General features: G+C 34.5%; 1 protein-coding gene across 2 annotated transcripts; it reads left to right on the top strand.

Annotated features, from left to right (window-relative positions):
- Nucleotides 1–862: 862 nt before the first annotated feature.
- LOC148301993 (uncharacterized) lies at nt 863–25,249 on the top strand. 2 transcript variants are annotated; one of them, XM_088272325.1, is made up of 24 exons: nt 863–1,060; nt 5,444–5,891; nt 6,631–6,805; nt 8,191–8,262; nt 9,832–10,047; nt 10,547–10,652; nt 11,293–11,453; nt 11,861–12,008; nt 12,477–12,616; nt 13,418–13,534; nt 13,614–13,743; nt 14,857–15,131; nt 15,829–15,952; nt 16,355–16,475; nt 17,070–17,310; nt 18,627–18,748; nt 18,836–18,989; nt 19,081–19,237; nt 19,336–19,482; nt 20,529–20,796; nt 21,747–21,879; nt 22,547–22,827; nt 23,085–23,321; nt 24,239–24,511. In XM_088272325.1, exons 2-24 carry the CDS (start codon nt 5,645–5,647, stop codon nt 24,361–24,363), a joined length of 3,897 nt encoding a protein of 1,298 aa, XP_088128451.1. In that variant the 5' UTR covers nt 863–1,060; nt 5,444–5,644; the 3' UTR covers nt 24,364–24,511. The 2 variants fall into 2 exon arrangements, with proteins under 2 accessions (XP_088128451.1, XP_088128450.1); XM_088272324.1 differs by lacking the exon at nt 8,191–8,262 and having other exon boundaries at nt 24,239–25,249.
- Nucleotides 25,250–26,211: the final 962 nt, after the last annotated feature.

Consider the following 26,211-nt stretch of genomic DNA (forward strand, 5'->3'; position numbering starts at 1 on the left):
TATGGATCCAACAAAATATTATCTCTATTTGTAATATAAAAATCACCCTTATGCAAACAAGCAATAACGTTGATTTTAGCATGTCTAGCTACTTATCTAGGTGTCCATAGAGTTGTTTTATTGCCATTTTTGGAAAAATTAAAAATAAAAAGTTCCTGTTTTTCTACCAGAGGACTACATATCAAACTCTAGTATACGAGAAATAATCAAAATCTAAATGTAATACCTACTAAAAATTAGTGGGTGTGTTTTTTTTTATCAAAATAGACTGACAGCCAGGAATTTTTTAATGTTATTAGTTTTATTTTTTTTATTTTTTGAGAGTTTATTTTCAAATAAGGAATAACGACAGAATACCAATGTGGGAATAATATGACGTGTATATTATATGCATGCAAATGGAATAATCATATTCAACATACTATTTTCTCATGAATTGTATAAATTATCCATTGCGATAATTCTAATTTACAAATATAATTTTTTATGATTTTTTTAAACGAGTCAATCAGAATGTAACTGTTTTTACCAACAAATCGAATAGTATCCCTATTAAACTATAGATGCTGCTATCCTCTAATTCAGTTTATATTTTAAGACATTGCTACCATTCAAAATGGCTGACGTTTGTGATTTGACCACCTTTTAATTGATTAATAAATATGAAAATTATATAACCCGTAATTAAAAATGATTAAGTATTTAACAGTTTTCCGTAAAAAATTAACTTTATTTTTTCATAAGCACATTTGATTTTTAAAATCAACATTTAGAAATAACTTCATGTTTAAATTCAAATGATGTCTTAAATCCGTCACATGTGAAAACGCCTACTGCCTCCTTTGTCCGCAATCCGCAAAACAGTTCCAATTTTTTACTCTCGCTGTCGGGTTTTTAATAAGTGATTAACCGAGCAAAAAGTGTTGTTTTTTTTCATTGCCCACTTATTTCCTCAAATATTTTACTTGATGTTTCATATTTCTTATGAATCTGTGTAAATTGTGTTCTTTTACAAGAATTTTATTACGATTTGGTGCACGTTCAATAATATGTGGAATTGGTACGGCCCATTACAATTTTTCGTTTAGACGTTTAGCTTAGAAATTGTGTACATTATAATTATAATATTAAAACATGCAGTTTCCTAAGTCATGTGTTTATTTGTTTTTTTTTTATATAAAACTTTTATTTAATTCACACCCGTGTAAATCCATTGATATCTTGACCATTATTATAATTTTGACACTGAGCTCGAGCTACCTCCTGCTAAGGTTAAAAAATACTTTAGGAGAGGATTTAAATTACTTAAATTGTGTTTATCCGGAACTCTTAATATACTTTTTGTACACTCATTGTTATGATAATTCTTGTACAATTTTTCGACTCGGAATTTCGAGAGGAATGCGTTTTTGAGAATCTCATTCATGGCTTTTGCATCCAAAATTTTAGTTGATACATACATATATTTAAATAATGTATAAAAATAGTCGCGATATTTGATTATTGAACTTAAATATAATGTTTTTTACAATATTCAAAATCTGTGCTTTATCCTCGAAAAACTCTCAGTCAATTTATTTTCAGTAAAGGTCCATCCAATTTCTTGGCATTTTCTTTTAAGTAACCAATAAGAAATTAGTTAGTATCACTGTTGTTTTTTCCGTTGTTGATTTATACACGTTTAAGGTACATAAGTTGTAATTAATTATAATATTTATCTTGTAAAAATGCTTTTTAACTCTAATTATAAATTAAATGGTTAACAAATTAATAACACTACATAGTACTTTAAAAATACATCTATTAATTTTATTTACATAACTTATTTTCACAAATACAAATACGTTGTACGTATACAAACAATCGATGTGCTAAGCTCTGTGTGGATATAATTATTTGTAGCTTCAAAACTATTATAATGCTTATTTACGAGAACAAAGTCACAACTAAAGAATATAATCTGGGATCCCGAAAATGCCATGGTTGTATTTTTTTTTCTAACACGTACATTAAGTATTTCAAATCAATGTACAAGTGTAAGCAGTATGAACATGCGATACCAATGAAAATTGATATTCATTTATAAAAATAAGAACATATTACTAATGTAAGTAAAAAACAAGAAGTTGTTTATATGTTTTATACAATTATGATCACATTTCCAGAAATTTACTAATGTATGTACTGATAATGATATTGACATACTGATTTTAATTATTGTGTAGTATACAAATTTTTTATCAATTCATTTTCTTCAATATCTTTATCATGAAACTTATTAGATATTCACGGTCGTTTATATTATAATTTGTCATTATTTTGGGTATTATGTGTGTAAATCCTTTTTATTTATTATATTTGGGAAATATACTAGGGATGGAAAAATTTATAAGGAATGAGAGTGAATACTAGGAACAAAGCGAATGGTGCACTGAAATCAGTTATAGAAAATAAAAGTCTTTCAACTAAAGTTAAACTGGCAGTACCCGACGGAGTCCTGGTACCAACCCTAATTTATGGAAGTGAAGCATCAAGTTTGGTAAAGATGGATGAAAGTAAACTGAATGCAGTCGAAATGCGATCTCTCAGACGGATGTGTGACAAAAAAATTATGATAGATGATGTTCGAATGGTGATATAAGGAAAGAATGGAAGGCTGAGTTAAGTTAGTATTATTGATAAATTAGGAAAGCCTCGATGAGATGGCTTGGACACGTGGAATGAACAAGTGATGAAAGAACAGAAAAACAAATGTATATGGCAAATGTTGTTGAAAATAGGAGCAGAGGAAGACTTACGAAAACTTGGGCATGATCAAATATTTAAAATATTTGTGCGTGGTAAGGTCAGGAATCGGAATAATCGGCAGGTATGTATGACGAAATGCATGAATGTGGAAGAGTCGAAAAATGTTTGCAAACAGAATGGTGTGGTGTTCTATCCTCTCTACCTATTAGTCCAGTAGATGTCCTCCAAGGATGTGACTTCGTGTGTGAGCGAGTGCAACACAATTGTAAAGAATGTGGATTGGCGTTTCGTCATCCTCCATACAAAATCTGCATACTGGGGTGTCATGAAGTGAGATTTTTGTCATGTGTTTCCTCAGTCTGCAATGTCCTGTCAAGGTCCTGGTTAGGATCCTTATTTGTTTTTTGCTAAGCTTTAGAGCTTCTCTTGGCTCTTGTCCATGGCCCAGTTTTTCAGATTAAACTTGATAGTGCTGAGTGTCAGTCCGCATATGGGTTCAGGGCCCATTGGTGGCCTCTCAGCACCAGTTCTTGCAAGTTTATCGGCAGCCTCGTTGCCCATGACACCACAATGCCCGGGCACCCAAACCAGCCTTACTGCGTTTCTTTCGCCCAGGCGGTTTAGAGCCTCTATGCATTCATGGGTTAGTTTAGATCTTATTTCAACGGAGCCTAGGGCCTTAAGCGCCGCCTGGCTGTCCGAGAGGATGTAGATCTTTTTGTTATAGTATGATCGGTATAGGTTCATGAGGGCGCACTCCATGATTGCGCTCATTTCAGCCTGAAAAACGGTGGCGTATTCTCCCAGGCAAGTTGATTTTTTCTGGTTGGGGTGGACGCCAAAGATTCCAGAGCCTGCCCGACCATCTTTTTTTGATCCATCCGTATACCATTCGATGACTCCACTTCGAAAGGTGTAGGGATCATTCTCTCGCCATGTCTCCCTTTCGAGTATAAAGATAAATACCTAGTAATTAATGGTTCTCATTTGTTCATATTGAAAATTAATATACTTGCCATTTTATTTTAAACACTATAATGAAAAAAATATATTAAAAAATATCATAAAGTGCTGAAATTCTTCTAGCTCAATCCCGGGATTGCAAAAGAACTTCTTGACAGGCTCAATAAAAAAAATAAAAAAACTGGAGACACATTTGAAACGCTTTAACTCTGTCAAATAGTCATGTCACTCGTACTATTTAAAAATAATTTTGTGGAATGTGGTCTTGGCAATGTATTGATGTACAATGAATAATCCATAGCTGTGATTTTCTCCAGGACACTTTTTAAAGACCTCATTTTGATAATTTGAATTCAATTGTGACATTGTTCTCGCAAATGGGCGATACGCACGCCTATACTCCAATGAATATATTATAACGAAATTAACAATTTTATTTCAGCATTACATTTGGTCCATCACAATTATTTGTCGTTTATGTGATTTCACTTTTGTATAAGTAATATTATTGGATCTCAACCAGATAATTAATTCACACGAATAAAAACATATTCTCACCATCGTCATCTATCTGGATGCAAAAATGACAAAACATTTTTATACATGCTGATAATTATTCAACCGGCTCACAATATGAGTAATCAATTAAAAAATCAGTTAGTGCAAGAGTATTCTCATTCCATTCCATCCATTTTATAACAATGAAATTAGTTGTAGGTTTATGTGAAGATGTTTTTATGTGTAGATTTATGTGTTTGTATTGTTTCAATGAGACATTGTGTTTTCTGGAAGTGATGTGGGTTTCGCTTAGAAATAGATTTTCTATAAATAACTTTACGCTGTATGTATTAACTTTAAATATAAAATATGCCTGTATCATAATTGTCCTTGTATCCCTAAGTTGCACATTATAATATCATTTTAATTTTTTTAATCTAAATTCATTCATCTTCTTTTTGACCCTCATTTGCACTCAATGGTGCATTGGGCACTGCATCAAATCCATGTAAAGTTGATTTGATAGTTAATTTCACGAAGACAAGGTGATCAGTCCTGCGTTTCAGGTACCAGTCCAGGATAATATTAAATAATTATTGCTCTTATATTTATTTTGACTCCTTGGGAACCAAACTCGGGATCTCATGGATGGTACTCGGGATCTCATGGATGGTATCACTGAAGATGAACCAAATTAGCCTTGCGAAAATTCCAATGGATTACAACTAATATGTTAAAAAATTAACAACTTAAAAATGACTTAACTTAAGAAATTTATTGATTTTCTGGTTGTAAATTAAAACTGTGATTAAACATATAAAAAATACGAAGAGTATTGCTTTTTTGAGCCAAAGGTTGCTACAAATTCTCACCATTTCCCAAACTTTTATCCCTTAACCCTCTCAAAGTTTAGGAAAATGGTTTCACGGACAGATTGGTGTTCGAGTAAACAAACATGGCACCTTCAACAGTGTAGTTATTTTTTATATGATTAGAAAATAAACATGCTCACAGAATGATAAAGAGCTACTTCAAAAAGATGGAACTATAGGGAGGAGTGTTTAGTACTTTGAAAAAAAAAGCAGTATTACATAATTCCAGGAATTAAGGTTAACGAATGACATTACGGTATTAAAACAAACAACAAATTATATATTTATACATAAAAATGTACCAAAATTTCCTGTATGTTATTTGTTTTACTTGCAAATTAATATGAGATTCTTTCTTCCAGATGATGGTGACTCAAAACTTCAGCCTTAATGAGAAAAATGTGAAAACATCAGAAGCCAAATAAAATATTAGAATTTCCTCAACTTTCCAAACTATCATCGTATTATAAAATTACATAAATCGTAGATTTTAGCAAACATGACCGTGGATGCATATTGAGACCAAGTATTCCGAGGGCATGCTACTGTGAAAGTAGTTGAAAATGAGGCCAGACAATGGGGCTGGCAACCCCGCTCGTCCCACTTCCATCTTCAACAGGTCCGTATCGGACGGACAAGGGTCCCGGCCCAGCAGCCTGTTCCCCCCGGAGCGGCCCCTGCAGCCGGAGAAGCAGCCCATCAAGTTTGACGTGAACCTGGTCGGGGCGCCCCCCGAGGTGGAACAGCTGGTCAATAACATCAAGCAAGTAGCCGAGGAGTTTCTCTACCACTGGAAGACATTCCCAATTGGTACTGCTTTATTTTTCTTATATATTTTATAATTGAACGCCTTAGAGACCACTGGCGACGGTATTACATATAGTTAACACCTTAACAAAGAAATTGGTACATAATATTCATTTAAAAACATTAAATAATTCCTTTTTTTCTGACTTTGAAATCAGGCCGGCGCAGAAGGTAAAAATACCTTTCCCGTCCTTAGTGTGTTAACATTATTTTTGACATTCTGTTCTAATGTATGTTAGAACTGCCCCAAATTAAATCCTCATGGCCACTGGCCATTTTTGGTCAAGTGCGTGTACTTTCTATTGTGGCTATAAATCTTAGTCGCCTCTGCGGCCAGCAAATCTCAAGCTGCGTATCCATTACATTCACTGACAAGTCACGTTCTGCAATTGCTACTAGTGGATCCATTAATGCAACACCCTTAATGCAACGGTTCATACTCCATCAATAACAATCCATTCTGAAGGGACCAGCCAGCACACTGCACACAACAGGGACCACACTGTACATGTTTTCACAATTGTTTAAAGCATGTGTCCATGGAAAACGTTACACGCAAACTTCTCCAAAATAGCGGAGACATTTATAATCTAAATATTATTGAAATATCTACCACTATTTCACTCGTAAAAAGAAAAAAAACTGCCATTTTATGCAGTAGTGTGGTCAGTCTTGCTAAAATTTTCATATGATTTTCTCTTTAGTGGAAACTGAAGCTGAGATTGAAAATTCTGTTTATTAGTACTGCCGACTTCGGTGGGTTCGAGTGGCGATGGCACAGGACGTCCCAAACGACCCAACCTCCAAGACCTGTTCCTCGCTCCGTCATTTGACGAGCTGGACGCCGTAGCCACCGATGTAAGGGGAGAGCCGCGCAGACTGGGACATAAGCACCTCGAATGCATACGAGAGAGGGGGTAAGGATTGCATCTTAAACATCCATATTCTCCAATTGAAACACTTTACAGATGTTATTTTCACTCTATAATAGTGACAACTATTTTATGACCACTATTCTGACGTTAATGTTATGAGTATAATGATATCTTACTGTTGCGGACCAGTCCCATTTTACTGTGGATTTATAAGTAGTCAAATAAAATATGGCATTGAGTAACGCAAAACATAAAATTATTCAAAAATAAATTCACATCACTCATATACAGGTTTGTGTCATAGCTATCGTGGGAATGGTCCTTAACAGTTGGATCAAATTTTCGGTACCGGTTGTTTAGGTGTTAATCAGCAATTAAATGTACCCTCTCTCTGTATACTCCGCTCCCTAGCTGAACTCCCAATTTTCCTTACTTTTTCCTAGCAAATTACTTTCTCTCGAAAACACCTCAATTCACAATTATTTACAAATCGACAAGAATTATGTTCAAACATATTATGTATACTTGGTTTTTAATTCCTACCGCTACATGTCACTGTAAATGATCTTCCCTCGTAAATCCCTTAAATTATACTTTTAACATTAACGTGTCCTGAATTGCATAATATGTATGTCACTTATTTAACAACGCTTTTATTTGTGAATTATTGTTAAAACATTTCACAAGCTACGTGTCTAACACTTATCTCAATCTCGTCATCATACAATTTTATGTGTCTGCTTATATATTTTACAAATGTTTTTAACCAAAGGAGAGTATTGTCATTAATATTACAGCATATCCCTGCACTAGATCATTATTATAAAATTATCGTCCACTTTATTAAGTATCAGTTGTCGAAGATGAATCATATCCTAGATTCAATTTATCCTTCTTAAGAGGAAAGAAAAATATTTTCTTGTAGTGTTATCTCTTATTCCCATATACATATACAAACCCGTCACAAAATTGAAGAGCAATTTTTGAAAAGGACTTATTTCTATTTTATAATCTTGATTAACTGTATCGCCTGAATAATGTTAAATATCTAATTCCCTGTAGCACTAAACACCACCGAGTAGACTTCATATCGAGACATCAATTTCTAAGCAATTAATTGAGGGACTTATTATTTACCAGCATAAAGGTGATACAATCAAAATTTTCCTCGAGTTGTAAACCGGAAATATGCTCTTTTGAAAAATTCTCATAAAATATTTTGTCAGATGTATTTTGAACGAATGATTATGTTTTTTCCTGTAATGCTCACTACATCACTCTAGTGTCAGCATTAGATGAGCATAGATTTCAAATGCTTTCTTTTATCCATACATATTTGAAACATGCATCATTCTCTCACGCCATTACTCGAACGTTTGGAAAGATCATGTTCTTGAAATTGACTCCGTGTGTTCCTATCCCCGAAGCCCGCCCAAGGATAAATATGGAAAAGCCAAGATGCTAAATTCTATACAATTGGAATCGATCCGTCGGAGGGGGTACGTTTCACTCCCTAATGTTTAAAATTTTACCATTTCACTATTGTCATTGTTTATTTCTATTCATTTTCACCATGTGACTTTGTGACTGTGTTTTAATTTTGCTTTCTGTGCACAAGCTCATAGTTCATGTATTTATTGGTGATTTTCTAGATCAAATATTTGGTAATCTGGGAAAAGTGTTTTATCTAAAATTAGGACATATAAAATTTTCATAATTTTATTGTTGAAACCGTGAAATAAAATATAAATTGTAATAATAATGCATTTTCAGCACTGCCCATGAAATCCTGACCTTATCTTTTAAATAATACTGAAAACATGATAAATGTGAAATTATATAATGACAAAAATAATAAAACCTAATTAGTCTAGATTACATTATTGATCTAGAGAAATCACTGTATAAATCTGTCATTTAGGAAGTAATCCACCAATCAATTTTATTTAATTTATTTACATACATTCTTATTAGAATATGAATAATTTATTATAACTCAATACCTGTGTAGTTTTATATTATGTTTCGTTACGTTTGATTATCCAATCACTCTAGGCATGTTACATTATAATGTTAAGATGGATGCATGTCTGTATCTGTGTATCTACATGTGTTTTACGAGACAATATTATTTAATTATGTTTTGTTAAATCATTGTTAAAAAAAAGTATTTAGGCATGTTAGGAAAAGATGTTATACATAAATGAATTTAAATAATCAATGTAGTTTTTTGTAAATTATGTACATTGCATTAATAATTTAATTGCTACATACAGATTTTAAAGTACATATCAATGAATTGTATCTAAAAACCTGTGTTTTATTGTTATTTTTAAATGTATAATTTTTATTTTAGTTCAGATATTGTATAATGTTTACATTTTATTTCAATTTTGCTGTATTCTAAATTGTGCTGTCATTTTTTGTATATTGATTTTAACATAAAACAAATATGGAATACTTTTTTCCTTAAAAAAAAACTGGCAATGGTAAAGAATTCAGGATTAATAGCTGTAAAAAAAATTATCACTAAAGGCTTCCTCGCAAAGTCTTACTCCATAAATTTTTATTGAAAAAGATAAAGGTAAAGGTTGTAAAAAATAATACCACGGATTATAAAGTGCTGTTATAATGTTCTCTCTTGGGTACATTAGCAACTTTATAATAATAATCTAACACATTTTATGAAATTTTGTGCTAAAAATTCTATACTTAAACCTGATCGAAAACTTATAAGTCCATTCATAAATTTCGCATAAGCATTGAAGGTATTTGATTTATATGGTTAGTTTAAAAAAATTGTTCATTCTTTTCTTTTACATACATGCTAATGAGGCGGCAGACAGAAAAATAACATGTTTAACTTTCATTAACTAGTGCAACGTAACAGTGATATTTTTTGCCAGAAAATGGAACTATGTATCCCCCATACTGGCAGTTTATGCGTATGGTTGCGCAAGTAAATTAATTCTAGATCTGGTATTTGGGCCCGTAGAAATTGCCTTTTTACCAGTTACATAGAAATTTAACGCGGTACCTACTCTGATTGATCTAGTATTAATGTGCAGAGAGTTTGAGGTGGCATCGCTGAACTTCCCCGGGCAGGTGCACCGTTGGCGACTGTCGCTGGTGCTACAGCGCGGCACGGAGCGCACGCATGAAGCGCTGCTCAAGGACGCCGCGCGCGCTCTCACGCTGCTCATGGTCACCGGACGCGCTCGCATCACGGCCGACTTCTTCTCTGTCAAGCGGAGCCTCATATCGCTGCTCTTGGGTCTTACAAGGTACCGTAAACTAGCTTTCAATTCCCTTGTATACCTACCTGTAAAAGGTCTAGAATCGCACGATGGTCATAAAATAGGAATCATTATTCAATAATTATCAAGCAAAAGTAAACAATCACTTTTGTTTGATAATTATTGAAACCACAATGATTCAAGGAGAGTCTTGGCAATATTTTGATAAAACTTTCAAGTAGCTTTTTATGGACCATAAATAAAAAATAAAGGGTTATTTTTCTCAAAAACATTAAAATTAATCTCACAAAACAGAATACCACGTTGGTTAACAAGATTCTTATAAATACATCTCGGAGACGGGAACCTGTTCGGTTTATATTAAAACAATTTATAGTTATCATTCATCACTTTCCTCTCCAGTTTATTAAATTTTTCATTTAGTCCTTTACAAATGTAACAAATGATTTACAGTAAGAAAAACATTGGGGAATGTCAAGAAAAGAAAAAATAGAATTGCTTTATAATCATCTTTGCTGTGTTTTAGACTACTGGATATTGTGTTGGGGATGCCGTCTCTTCTTGCTCACAATCTGGACAATAAGATCAAGGAGGAGCGGTGCCGTTATCTTGTAGCAGAACTAGTATGCAGGGTAAGTAATAAGATCTTTTATTTTACATGTCAATATTTATGCCGCATATCCATATCCAATTATGCGGCATATTTCCGTCAATAACTTATGTCTTTAAGCAATGCATTTTCCTAAAACTTGACATTCTCTCTATTCAATAAATTAATTCCTCTCCAATTACATTTTTCCGCCTGAAAAAATATTTATGTAGTTCATCTTTTATCGCAATAAGACTTCATTCATGATCTTTTAAATTAAGATTTGTCGTGGTTTCTTTTATAACACAAAATGGATGATAATGTAATGACTTTTTTTCTGAAGCATGATGTGTTCAACCAATGATCCGCGGTTAGCACACATGACGGCTTGTATTTGCTTTGTAATTTTCGCAGATATGTGTGATTTGGATTACTATCATACCCAAAACTTAAAATAGATTATAATGAATTCTCAATTAAGGCAAAATTTATTTTTATTTTCATGACATCTCTGTTCTACAGAATGGCAAAGAAAAATATCCTCATATCCCTCAGCTGTGGGCGTTCAGATTTGCTTCAAAATATGAATGTCAATTGATGATAAAATGGTACTCAATTAAAAAGTCAGCGACCTTAGGCCGTACCTTGAGTTTGGAGTAATAATAAGAAATATTTGTTGGCAGCCTGAATACAGTACTGCCCTATCCATGCTGTGTAACTTTGTGCGACGGCAGCTACGCCGGGCAGCTACGGAGAAGTTTGAGGTGGAACGGGAATGCTCTCGACCTCCGTGTGCTGTTCCTTACATCTATCAGACACCGCAAGGAGGACACATTGATCTCCGGTAAGATTTCGCAACACCTCCCACCAAATTAAATAATATTTAAATGTTATATTTAGATAAAGATAAAAGATAAAAACCCTTATCCGCACCCCAATGGTGCATAGGGCACTGCATCATATAAACGCAGTGTTATCTTGATCGTTAACACATGAAGGAAAGGTGATCAGCCCTCCGCTTCAGGTTACCAGTCCAGGGTAATATTGAATAAATCACTTATATTTATTTTACCTCCCTTGGGAATCGAACCCGGGACCTCCAGAATGGTAGCCGAGTGTGCTGACCATTGCACTACGGAGGCGGACAAAATGTTATATTTAAACTTATTAAATTTAAAGCTACTTGTAAAATATATTTGTAAAGGAAAATTCATAATTTTGTCCGATGCCCCATTTGCACATTTTTTATAGGCTCTTCAAACGTGATACTATGAGACGTGCTCTGCCAATCCTGATCAATATACTAGAGAAAGAGACGAGAGGATGGTTCCTACACTTCCGCGAACGACTGATTGCCGAGTTGAGGGCGCAAAAGATGCCAGACCATGACATTGAAAGGGTAATTTACTTAATTATGTATTTCAAAAAATATATAAAATACACTTTTAACACATTTCGGATGGGTATTTTTTTATGTCTGCGGACCGCTGGCGACGGGATTTGATAACTATGTACATATACAATAGTTAAGACCTCAATAAAGAGATTGGTATATTATATTCATTTAAAAACATTGGATAATTCCTTCTTTTCTGCCTTTGAAATGAGGACGGCGCAGAAGGTAAAAAACCCTTTTCGTCCTCAAGCATTAATCAACCGAACGGGTAGAAATACCTTTCCCGTCCGAAGTGTGTTAATGGCAGACATAAACTACAGGTTAAAGTCAATACAAAAATCAATTTGCATAAAACATTATATGGTGTATTTCTATTCATTTAACTCTTTGATTATGGAATTTGAATCATTTACATTATAAATGTAGCATGTTTTATTAGTTTATGGATGTAATTAATATATTGACCTTTAGGAAGTGAAAGAAGCCGTGATGAGGGAATATCTACAGCGGGTGTTCAACAGTGTCCTCTCACATCCGGGGCTAGCTACTCTGGGCTCTGGTATTCCAGACCTACTGGTGCGCCAAGCTCAGGCAACTGTCATGATGCACAGGTAAATACTGTACATTATCTATTTATTTTGTAACATAATAACTTAACTGTTTCCTGACAATTGCTATTAATGGTTCCTCAACCTCTTGACTTGAGTTTTTTTTTTTTTTAAAAAGATATTTATGTTTTTATCATTTACACAAATATTTCAATTTCATACTACATATTTCTGTGAACCTAAGCGGCTCATTATTAGAAATAGGTATCTAATTGTGGGTTCGAACCGAGAAACTCTGAATCAAGAGTCCGTGACACTACCCACGGGACCACAACCTGACCAGTTAAAAAAAACTTATCTATAGTTTGAAATAAGTAATAATAAATGAGAAGTAATAATAAATGGAAAGTGAGTTTATTTATATATTTTTATTATTTACGTATTGTAAATATTAAACTCAAAGAAACTATTTGAAGATGTCCATCGATGGGAATATAAGTCACATATTATTTGGTTGAAAATGACATTGCTTTTAAAAAATTGGAGCATTCCAGGATATGCCATATTAATACCTACCTAGCAATTATAAGGCTTTATCTGTTTAAATGTGAATGCAATAATTGCCATCCGCATTATGCAATTGTTGCAAAAAAAAAACTTATTTTTACTAGTTTTTATATCATGACCCAACATTAATTTGATGGTGATATAAAATCAAATTCTTTACATTAAATTATAATTTTTTGATAAAAAATGATGAATTATTTTAAATCATCCTTTTATTTAAGTACAACAACAAAACATGGAGCTTATAAAAAAAAATCCAAATATTTTTTTTTTTCTAATTGATGTAAATTATTTCAGGGCTGTAGACAATGTTCAAAGAAAATTGGATCGAACAAAGGACAGCTTAAGGGAAAGATTAGAACATACTCATCCAGTTCTCTCCAGGATCAAACCATGGATTGAGGCAAAACTTCGGTAAGATATTTTCAAAAATATTATATAATTAATGTGTAAAAATATTAGGAGTCTAATGTAATATTTGTGTTCATTACAGGGCAGCGGAAGACTTGTTCGTCCAACAGAACTGTTGGAATGCTCACCAGGAGGCTGTAGCGCTGTGCACGGCACACGGACTGACACAAGCCGCTTACTTTATACAGAGGGATCTCGCATTCATGAAAGAGGTGATACACTCTCATTCTCTCTCTCTGGTCTCAATCCCGCGGATTGGTCTGTAGCAAAAGACATCTCTTTCGCCATTCTCGCCTATTTTCGGAGGTCCTCTTCAGCTCCTCATACGTCGAGCAATTACACATACCATATAGTTCATGCCATCGATACTATAGCCCAGAGTTCCGCAAAGTGTGTGCCGCGGCACACTGGTGTACAGTGGTGATTAGCTGGTGTTCTGCGGAAAAAAAGTATAGTTTTGTGAAGATAACACTTACAAATTTTGATTGCCTGTGCTCAGTTAAGCAGGCTCACAATTTTAATAATAAATCAATATTAAATAAGCTTTTTTTTTTGGTGTACCTCTAAAATTTTTTTGATTTGGCAGATGTACCTTGAACAGAAAAAGTTTGCGGAACACCGCTATAGCCTACTATTTTTTTTGTTATTGTCAAAAAAATACAAAAAATAGTACAAAATGATCATTTCATCAGCTGAATTTAAATATGTTTTATTATGTATGTTTCAAATAATGTGGTTTATGAAAACTTCTTTAAAAAAATTGTACAATTATTTTTTTTTTTAATTACTATAAAAACTTTGAGCATTTGTTAATCTAAAGGATAGCATTCCAGTTATTGCAATTTAGATATTTCGTGGTTCTAGGTTGATAAGACAAAGCCCCCTTATTGATCATTCACTTAAAACGGGTGCCGAAAAAAATATAAGCACAATTTTTTGGGATAAATATTTATTTTGAATTACGAATTATTAAAAATTTGTATGCAAGAAGGACTAGAATTTTGTTATTTTTTTTTCAAATTTTTTAAAATTGTAATTATTGTTATTCAAATAAACAAGCTTTTACTTTATTACTATTACTTGAAGTTTTAATGTATCGGCTTTGTCTTTCAATTGTAAAGGAATTGTAACCATCTGAAACTAGAGAAGAATTCATAATAAAAATGGAATTCACAATGTGAATAAAGAAATAAACATTGTAATAGAACTGTCTAAACAGAAATGTATACCTTCTTTGGGAGTTGTTCAGAAAATGTATAACGCTGCATAAATAATTCCTTGAACCTATTATGGAACGCGTATTAATAATTCCCGTCGTATTCCAGAGAGAGCCCGTCTTGCTCAAAGAGCTACGTAAGGTTAAAACTCCGACACGGAGCTTCCAGTGGATGACGCAGATCTGGTTCCCGGCCAGCTGGATTGTGAGGAGGAACTTCCAGGGCCAGTCGGAAGTGATCCCCACGGTGCTGACTAACCAGATCACCAGTATAGTCACTCCCCGATCTGACCCCAGCCAACCTGTGTTCTTCATAGAAAAGGAAATCACGAGGACGACCACTACAAGATGGCCGATGTGGAGATGGATTAATTACTGTCATAGGTAAATTTCTACACATAAAACTAGCATCTTGCACCTTGTTACTATTTTTTTAAGATGAGGATTAACTTGCCAATTGAATAATACTTTTGAGAGTTTTCTACATTTTGAACATATGTACATGTATATTATTTAATTTTATTCGTGTTGATGCTTAGATGATGGATGGTACACAGCCAAAAACATTAACACACAATACAAATGAAAATGACGTGGCATCATTCATGCAAAATGAGTTGTTTTGTCGTAAATATTGTTTTGATTTGTGCTCACCTTATTATTACAATTTTCTCTCATCTCTTTTACTATAATTTTTTTTCCTTTTGTTAATTATATTGATATCTATTTTGTATATTAAAAGCATTGTTAACTTTGTGATATGGTAATATAACACTCTCCTTATCATTCATCGTTCACTTTGTGTAATACCACTTTATTAAACACTAATTCGTGACTACCGGTTTAAGAATAATCATTATATTATCAGGTCATTAAAATGAAATTTTTAAGGTCTGACATTTATACAAAAATAAAATTTCAAAAGAGAGAATAAAGACAAATGAATCACAATTGGAATATTTTTAAAGGTGGACTTGAAGTTAAATTTAATGTTTTATCTAGTGTTTAATAAAGTGGTATTACACAAAGTGAACGATGAATGATAAGGAGAATGTTATATTGATTATCTCCTAATTTTCAGAACTTGGTCGTGGAGTTGGAATGCCATGTTTTTATTTGGAGTTGTCATTCCGTGGTGTTCCCCTGTCTCTCTCCGAGCCCTGTTTTTCATGGAGCCATTCATGCCGGATCTTGAACTATCACAGGTGTGAAATTCATCAAATACTTTGTAATTATGGAGACCATAACTTTTATGCAATTTTTTTTTTAAATCTTGTCTATGAGCAGAATATTACTGATGGGGAAGGTTAATACGAAATACAATCACAAATACCATTCGAAAATAATTATTTCTAAAATTAATTTAACAATAGGCGGTATTCAAGCCCGCAATACCTGTTTTTCAAATTACTAATGTTTTTGTTCTTCTTCTTCTTCTGTTCGTGTCATGTCAGGTCCCCCGGACGTCGAATATCACTTGAGAATAATTTTCCTTGTCTTGGGCAGCTCTAAACAGCTTCGGCGGTCCTGATCCCCGTCCAATCTCGTTTATCAATTCTCGTCTATGTTTTTGTTAGATTATTATTATTGAATATTATGTTTTATAGGTAAATGGTACCCTGTTCCCCCGTAAGAGTAGCGTAACACCGACGGCCTGTTCCAGATTAATATCCCTGTGGAGACACATATCCAAATCCAGAACGCACTTTGAAACCAAACCGGACACAGGTATGTTGGATTATTTAATGTATTATTATAATAATTTGAACGGGTGATTTGCTGTTATCTATGGGTATAAAGGTGGGAACTGACTGAAGCATTTCGTCGTAATGTAACGTTGTAACGTCGCTCGCGATGAGCGCTCCAACTATGGATGGAGCTCTCGGCTCGCTGTACTGACTATAAAAATGCTCGCATCGTAAAGTGTTACGTTACGACGAATTGCTTCAGTCAGTCCCCACCTTAATGTGAAAGCTTTCACTTACATAATTCATAAAGATGGGCTGGTTACTGTAGAATGAAAATTATAATATTTACGTTAATACGACATTACTAGTTTGTAATAGGTTAAATTTCTGCTCAGTTTAACAGTAGATGAGCAAGTTTGTTACCTGTAGATCCCATGTTTGTGTCATATAAATTTTTTACTGTTATAATTTCATATTATTATCACAATTGCACTGCTATAAACAACAATATTTCATCTCTAAAATTATCTTTGGATCTCATCCACACTTTATATCCTCTGTAAAGTTTACGACTACATCACTGAATACAACCAAACTTTTGTAATTGCCATTGTATTGTTGCCACGATTTCCAGGCTTCATCGGCAAGGGTCTAACTCGCCACATGAACAGAGTATGGAACTACGTGATCAAAGGCACCCTGGGTACCATTTGCATTCTGGTGCTCTTCCCCCTCATCTGCTTGGCATCGGCCACCCTCAGCCTGGCTGCGGCCACCACTGTGCCGCTGTGGATGCCCATAGTGACCTTGATCCTGCACCTCCTCATGCTGCTAGTATATGACCTGGATAGCCCTGATCCGAGAGCCAGAAACAGGTAAACACTGTAATGATTCAACACCGTACAATATTAAAAAAAAAACTTTTTTATTCCAATTATACGGAACCAAAATTAAAAAAGAAATAATTTGAAAAATGAGTGAAAATGAAATTTTTCTATGAATAATCTTTTTTTGTTGGTACAGTGGTACCTCGACATACGAGTGCCCCAACATACGAGTTTTTCGAGATACGAGCCGACGAGCAAGTGATTTTTTGCTTTTAGTTACGAGCGAAATTCGAGATAGGAGTTCGGTTCGGTAGTAACACGCAGTCGCGCCATCACGATCAGTTAGCAGCGTGCTTCCGCTGTGATCAGTTGTGTAGTTGTTCGCGTTTTGTGTTGCGTTTACATTTACAGTTTTAATTTATTTATTTTTATATAAGGATCTATGAAGAATTGGAACCCGGTGTTTCAGTAGAGAAGGAGATTGTATCTCTGGGGAAATCCATGGGTCTAGAGGTGGAAGAGAGAGACGTGAACGAGCTCATCGAGGAGCACACCCAGGAACTGACGACTGAGGAGATACAAGAGTTACAGTCACAGCAGCATACTGAGGTTATGCAAGAAATTGGTTTTGAGGAGTCAGAGGAGGAGGTTATTTCTACAAGTGAGATAAAGGAGATCTTAGGAATGTGGGAGAGAGTTTCACAGTTCGTGGAAAAAAAAACACCCAGAAAAAGTTGCAACAGGTCGTGCATCTGACCTTTTTAATGACACTTGCCTAACTCATTTCCGGAACATTCTGAGAGGGAGGAAGAAACAAACCTCCTTGGACATGTTTTTTTCTAAACGGCCTACAGGTGAAAGCGAGAAAAATGTAGCGAAAAAGGCAAAGACCAGTGAGGATATCTAATTTATTTCTTTACATTCTCTTTTTTGTTTTTGTGCAATAAATATTTGATATTTATAAATACGTTTTTACTATTCAAAACCACGTAACAAAAATAACTGGGGGTGACATTTTGGAGGTTGGAACGGATTAATGGTAGTTCAATTGTTTTGTATGGGGAAATTTGCTTTGAGATATGAGTAATTCAAGATACGAGCAAGGTTGCGGAACGAATTAAACTCGTATGTCGAGGTACCACTGTAATTTTTATTAAAATGTAATATAAACAATGTAAAAAAAGATGAAAATTATCTTTATTAAAAATTTTAATTCTAAATAAATATCAGCATAACTTATTTGTATTCCGGTCAAAAATGTCTATACATAATCGCCCCATTTTTTCCATACCTTCCTTTTAGTCCGCTACCTCGGACTATCTGACACAATAATATTCATCCAAACTCGATTTTTAATGTTTTAGATTTTTCATAATTGTGGAAGCTCTTATTTGGAACATTCTCATACAAGGATGTATTCAGCCGATAGCTGCAGTGTTTATGGCTCTTGTTTTATGTCCTGTTGCGGCTTTTATGTTATTCACTGGTTTGTATTCATTTCAATTAAATTTGGAATACTTTTAAAACTTTTAAATTGATCTTTGTACTAACATATCCTCGTTTTTTTTTTCAGTGGGAGTTTTGCGGTACTGGATGCGTTTAGCCTGGGATGCTATATTATTCCAATGTGTTATAAGGAAAAGGGGGCGGGTACCATCCTGTGATAGCGCTTTTGTGAAGAGAATCGCCGGACCAGGACTTGCTCAAGATTATTATTTCCAAATAAGGTAAAAAATATGCTGGCGGCACTTTCGCAGCATGTCTTATTTACTCCCTTTATCTTTTTCTCGTGTAACTTGTCAAAATGTTTTTTTTCAGGCCCGAACAAGCATTAGCGGCTCTTGAATCTCGAATGGAGTTAGATGAACTGGCAGCTTTTCAACAGATGACAGAATCAGCCGTTACTCAGCCGCAAAGAGATTTCGCACAGTTTGTTGAAGCTTGTTTCGGACCTTTCTCTGTTCAACTAGCAAAGGTACACAGTTGATAAATTGTCAGAAATCTTTTTCTAGAAGGAGTTTTTTTTTTTCCTTTTTTTTCTCTAGGTTGAATTCAAAATGATTTGTATTTCAGACGGGCCCGTACAAGCAGTTAGAGAAGGAAGGCAGTGATCTGATAGCATCGTTACATGAGAAATTAGAAAGGAGGAGAAGAGATCTGAATTTAGGATTAAGTCAAGCTATTCGATCCAAAATTAAGCTCAACACTGTTGATTTGAAGGTTTGTATTTTACTTTGATACAGTAAAAACTCAATTTCGTAATTTTTTTCAAGAGACAGAAAAAAGGTCAAATAGAAGTAAAAAAAGTGGTGGTAAATAAATTCTACTTGTTGCATATATACATATATATGTATTTCAATAGTATAAACATTTTTATACAAAAATAAATACTACCAAATGGAATGAGTGAGGCGGGTTCTATGTTATTTGGTGGACAAAACTGATCGAATGCTGCTGAAGTTGCATTATTTTTGTTTATAAAGAATTTACATGTAATAGCGCGGCATTATTTTATGTTTCTTTACAAAAATACTACCAAAGTTAGGGGAAAAAAATAAATTTTAGAACATTTGCAAATAAAAATGTGTACGTAAAGCAATTTTAGTGGTGCTGATTTTTTTTCTGAAAAGAGGTTTTTCAATAATAGCGTATAAATAAATTCCTGTTATAAAAATATAACATAAATATTTTTAGATTTGGCGTTTAATTTGTTGAACTCCATTTTAATTTATGTATTAAATACTAAATCAAACACTGATTTTTAGAGACTACTGTATTGTATTTTATTATTTTTTTAAAATATATAAAAAAATAAACAAAAAGAAACGCATAAAAATCAATTTTGTGACGATTGTTTCGCCTAGTTATGGCATTTTGAAATGAATGTCTGTTCGTTCCGTCAATTCATTTGAAAATGCCATAACTAGGCGAAACAATCGTCACAAAATTGATTTTTGTGTGTTTTTTTTTTTTAAATTTTAACAATAAAATACAACTTAGTAGACTCAAAATAGTAAGTGTTTTTGATTTAACATTTAATACATAAAATAACATAAATACATAGAATAAAATAATAAAAATATCATATTGAATTAATTATTCCTTTCATTTCGCATCTACTCTACCACAATTTGATACCTATTTCAAATAATGAGCTGCTTAGGATCACAGAAATAGTATGAAATTGAAATATTTTTGTAAATAATAAGAACACAAATACTTCTCTTTAAAAAAAAATTGACTGTTTTGAATATGGCAATTGCCAGATCGCCATCCAGCAAGGCGCCGTGATGCTGTCGGACTTCTACCCGTCCAAGGTGGTGGCGCGGCTGCGCGTGTCGGAGGAGGAGTTCTGGGACGGGCGCGGGCTAAGCGGCGCGGACTGGGTGGGGCTGGCGGGCCTGCTGTACGCGGACCTGTTCGGGCTGGACTTCCTCACGCCGCTGGCCGAGGCCGACACGCGCTTCCGCCTCGACCCGCACGCGCAGGTCTGCCTCGCGCGCTACGTGGACATGGTGCAGACCACGGAAATCGGTAAGGGTATCATACCACATATTGGAGATGAAGATTTAGGATGAGCGCACTTTAAACTTCTAATCGAGCAGAATGTGAAACCCATTTAACTAACTAACTAACTAACCATCATGCCGCTTCTCCGCAGGGGTAGGCAGAGAGAATAGAACGCCACACCACTCTGTCTTTAAAAACATTATTCGCTCCTTTTTCTCTGCTCCTTTTTCCAATTACATTCGCCTCATAAATTTGTTTTACCGTTCTTTCCTCATTCATTCGATCTACATGTCCAAACCATCTCACACACCTTTCTTAATTTTATCGAAAATGCTTGTCTCAGCTTTGCATTCCTTCCTTATTTCACTATTTGAACATCTATCATAAATTATTTTGTCGCACATTCTTCTGAGAGATCGCATTTCGACTGCATTCAGTCTACTTTCATCCTTCTTTTGCCAACTCCATGTTTCACTTCCATACATTAGTTCACTTCCATAAATTTGCTCAAAATAAATATACACACAATCTATGTGATTAAATGATGAAATATTTGACGCAGCAAATACAACCAATTCATCACAAAATGCCAAACCCTCTTCTAGTGGAACGAAAGGTCTGCTGACGACAGTCAACAGTCCGCCTTCTCCTGAAGAGTTTTATGTAGTTTTCTCCTAGCAGTGAGCAAATGCTGAGATGTTCCTGATTAGTCCACAATAGATTATCCCTCCTGTTTCCAACACAGATTAAAATAAAACGTCTTTTTTTTAAGTTAGAAAAAACAAAAATCCATTTGATGATCTATAAACCTTGTACATATTAAGTAAGGTAAATATTAAGTGCAACTCCTATCTAACAAAAAAACAATTCATTGTGAGTTTTAATACTTGACAAGACATATAACTTTTGAGACCGCAGTAAGAACAGTTTTGCGTAGTAATTATGTGTCTTTAATTTTGTTACAATTTTTTTAGTTGAAGGTGGACCAGATTTATTGGGAGCAGTTTACAGTCCTCGGGGCAATATTTCAGTCCAGCCGCCATGTCTGGATGTGTCTGCGTTCAACCCTCGCTCCCGACTTCTGACCACCCCCAAAGAGAAAAGAGTGTAAGTACAAATAATGTATTTATAGTGATCAAATTGATATATGTGCTCACTTTCTTTTTATATGGCTCTAACAAAACAGAACAAATCAACATTTCTAAGATTCTAGTGTACGGTCTATATTATATTTAGTAATTACTACCATCAGTTGCATACTGTCCGCCTCCGTAGTGTAATAGTCAGCACGCTTGGCTACCGCACTGGAGGTCCCGGGTTCGATTCCCAGGGAGTGTCAAATAAATACAAGTGATTTTTTCATTTTTTATCTTTATTCAATATTACCCTGGACAGGTATATGAAGTGAAAGGCTGATCACCTTCCTTTCATGTGTTAACGATCAAGATAACACGGTGTTTATATTATGCAGTGCCCTATGCACCATCGGGTGTGGATAAAGGTAATTTTTTTTTTTTTAATATTACTATTATCCTCAGTCTTACTTGCTTCAGCCTTATTCTTGTGTCCAGTATTGAAAAAAGGCCTCCCTCTTGGACTTCCATAGTTTTCTATGGAAGCGACTCTCTTCTAGTGCAGACCCGCCACTTTTTTAATGTCATCGGACCATCTTGTCTGGGACCTACCCACGCTTCTGCGTCCTGTTATAGGCCTCCAGTTAAGCAGTCATTAAGAAGAAAAATGCTTCCCCTTATTCTGTAATATCCCGTTGCAGTGATGTAAACCCCACGTTATCGTGGGTGCGTGGCACGCTGCCGCGGCCGTCGCGCCGCCCACTGTGGTGGCTGCGCCTGCCGCGCCCCGTCTCCGCGCCCGCCGCGCCAGCGCCGCGCCCGCCGCAGCCGCCTGTGCCGCTGCCCGTGCCGCACCCTGTCACCGTGGCGCTCATCATCTACAACCGGGACGCCGAGACGCCCATCCCCCTGGACTCGGACATCTGCGCCGACATACTGCGCGGGATCGAAGAAGCCACCTCCGACTCGGATAACACGCAAGGTAATAAATAGCAAACCGGCTAATCTTAACCAACTTTTTTTATTACATATTAATCAAAAAATACTTGCAACACCAACATCAATTTAAAATCGTTCAAAAAAATCGACATATCGCTCACTCCTTTCAACAACGTCATATATCAAAAAACTAGATTTTTCAGGAGATTGTTTTTAATGGTTAAAAATATAGTAAAATGTATTAAAAATAAATATCAAGCCACTTATTGAACTTTTTAAAAGGTGAATTTGTTTCCCCAGAATCGGTTGCGCGTTTCCGCGGTGGTGCGGCCACTGGCGAATCATCCATCGATTCGCTGGATACATCGGGCACGGCGAGCGACGGGGAGGCAGAGGGGGGCGAGGCGTCTCCAGGGGAGGGGGGCGCGGGGGCCGAGGTCGGCGCGGAAGCGGAGGTCGGAGGTGAGGAGTGCCAGAGGGAAACGCTGCCCTGCGCCGACACAGGCTTCCACTGGACCCTCACCAATTGGGGACAGGGTGAGTGATTTATTGATCAAGTCTGGTTAACACACAAAGCTGTGTGCATAGTATCCGTAAGACACTGTTAATTATTGGTGATAGCCAATAATAGACTGTGTAACTCTGTGCGTAAACGTCATTTTAACCCATTGCACCACTAATACATGACACAATGACATAATTTATTCATACAACACACTATTTAATATTGACACATTTTTTTATTACAATAACATTTAGACTAAATTACACACAAAATAAAAATGGTAAGATGTAAAAGCATAATTTTTTTAAAATTGTGATCATCACATTTTATTATGAAATCAGTAACCTGTAAAAATATACTTATTTATGTCATTTTTGTAAATAAAGTTATTGTCATTCAGTTTTAATGTAAAAAAACCACTTCAAAGACAAATGGACAAATTGCCGGCTTTGCGAGTCAGTGACAATTTGACCTTGGCTGGCAATTCGCTGGCTTTGTGTTCCAATGGGTTAAGATGGTTAAATATCTTCATTTAAGATTTTCATGGCCTTAATCCATGACGTGTCTAGTTCCATCCGATCGTAGTCTATAAGAGATAGAAAAAACATTTAAAAATTAACCATCAAGTGAAATTTATCCAACTCAAACATACATTTTATCAGATTCCATGTGTTGTAGGCATACATCAAGTGTATTTTTGGAATTGATGAATTCCATCGAATGGTTAAATTAAAATGGTTTTTACTCTTTTCTATAAACTACGATGGCATGGAATTAAAGTCTTTATGCATTAAGCTGATTGTATGCACCTTGTTTATGTTACAAAAAATAAACATTTTTATGCTCCCGTGTATACAATACAATGCACAAAGTACATATATTGTTTGTAATACTGCAGTATTCAGCGATGGACAGAATAAAGTATATTATTATGATATTTATTTATCAGGTGTTAGCGGGAGGCGGCGCAACCAGTCGGGTACAGTGAGAGTAGATCTGGCGAGCCCCGAAGATGTGACGTTGGATACGGACTCCACACGTGTTGTATTCACCACGTATGGAACATCAGTCTAGCAGTAACATATTCGCACGCAGACATTGTCAATTGCTCACCTTTCAAGTTTATATAATGGTTAGGGGCAGCTTTTTGCCTAGTGGAAGTATTTTGCTGAGATTTTACAATACGTAGATTCTAAGTGTTACAGCTATTTACCTCAGAGTGTATTCGTAAATTAATCTTAAGGAAAATTAGACGTAAACACTTTTCAGTTGTGATGGTATTTTACAAAACACCATTTAGCGATATTATGCCAATCCGCTGGTCGGTAGAAAGCTTTCAAATACTCGCTTTCAATTACTGACTAATATACCATTTACTATACTTTATAATAATTATAAATACGGTAGCGGAATTCAATTTTTGCATTTACTATTAAACATTTGTACTATGAATGTGTTTAGAGTAAAGAGTTAATTAGCTGTATGCGTGCATGTATTACGTGCCTCAAAAAAATCAAACTAACACTACCTATATTTTAACATCATTAACTAACTACTTATGTGATTTGAATGAAAAAAATTACATATTTTTTATTTGCCATTTCTTGCTATTTATTTGTATGAATTGTGAATCTCATTAAAAATGCAGTACATATGCATAATCTGTATATGTCGCACGCTTTATAGTAAACTGACCTATTCCAAGATCTGAAAATTGACTTACATATGCACAGAGGCATCTTATGATGCCTTCTTTATATCTATAATGAAAATATTGTGAATATAAGGTACTACTATATATATGTAACTCAATATTTGTTTTTTTTTATTGGGTCAGTTTACTATTTAACGTGTTATGTGTTAATTATTATTTTTGTGCCATTTCATTAAAATAAAAGTTACAAAAACACTTTATGTTTTCGAAATGTAATATTCCTACTCTGGCATTAGTAAAAAAAAATTATCTCATTTTGTAGCATTTTTGATGTGAAAGAGCAACTGTCTAGATTTTTTTTTTTATATCCCTCAACGGTTGCTAACTTTAAAATTTTAGTTTAACTGTTTTTAAGGCCTTGACTTTTGGGTAAAATATATTTACCATGAGCAATACACGGACTGATATGATCGAGATCTGATATGACTGTTCCTTTTGCGGAAGCAATTATCAAATCAAATAAAGAAGGATCAAAATATGTAAACAACAGCAATTCGTTGTTAAAAGGAGAACTGAGCAGGAATAGACTGTTATTAAGTGATTTTATAAATAAAAAAATAGGTTGAAAATTTTAAAGCATTTATACATCATTTTTCGTTTATTTTATAAACTTAATTTAAAAGTTTTTAAATATCTTCACATGTTTTCCATTGTAAAATGGATTTTTTTTTGCTAAAAAAAATTCCTCTAATTCAATTTTAAACAAATGCATCTATATTACTCTTATTAATAAAAAAAGAGAATTATTAAATATTTTTAAATAAAAAGCTGTGGATAAAAGTGTTTTTTTTTGGGATTCCGCTTCTTAAATTTGTTTTTCATGCCTTCACTCGTGAATATTAAAATATGCTCTGTCGAAAATGAGTAGACCTTGGTGTATTGTTATGACTCTTTCATGTTTACCACAAAGGTAATCAATCATCTTTCTCAAATTAACAGTCATAAAATAAAATACTTGAATAGAATAACCATGCCACCCTCAAATGTCTTTAAAATTTCCATGTCAAGGGCATAGAACAACATTTTGTGGTGTAACCACATAAAAATTGTCTATTGAACTAGATCTTTTCCGATTTCTATTATTTTTTTGACAGACCGTAATTAATTACATTAATTTTTCGTAAACGGGATTGTATAAAGAAATATTCGTTTTCAAAAACCTTCAATTATCTTGCAAATTTTGTGAAATAACATCTGGTTGTTACAAA

This window comes from Brachycentrus maculatus, unplaced genomic scaffold (genome assembly GCF_059751285.1).
Source record: "Brachycentrus maculatus isolate JH-2025_06_01 unplaced genomic scaffold, ASM5975128v1 h1tg000494l, whole genome shotgun sequence".
Classification (NCBI taxonomy): domain Eukaryota; kingdom Metazoa; phylum Arthropoda; class Insecta; order Trichoptera; family Brachycentridae; genus Brachycentrus; species Brachycentrus maculatus.

Excerpts from the sequence above, each read along its gene's own strand:
- LOC148301993 (XM_088272325.1), top strand. The coding sequence starts at position 5,645 with ATGAGGCCAGACAATGGGGCTGGCAACCCCGCTCGTCCCACTTCCATC. Across the intron at positions 6,806-8,190 it reads GAATGCATACGAGAGAGGGG|CCCGCCCAAGGATAAATATG; the intron begins GTAAGGATTGCA and ends CTATCCCCGAAG. Across the intron at positions 10,653-11,292 it reads TAGCAGAACTAGTATGCAGG|CCTGAATACAGTACTGCCCT; the intron begins GTAAGTAATAAG and ends ATTTGTTGGCAG.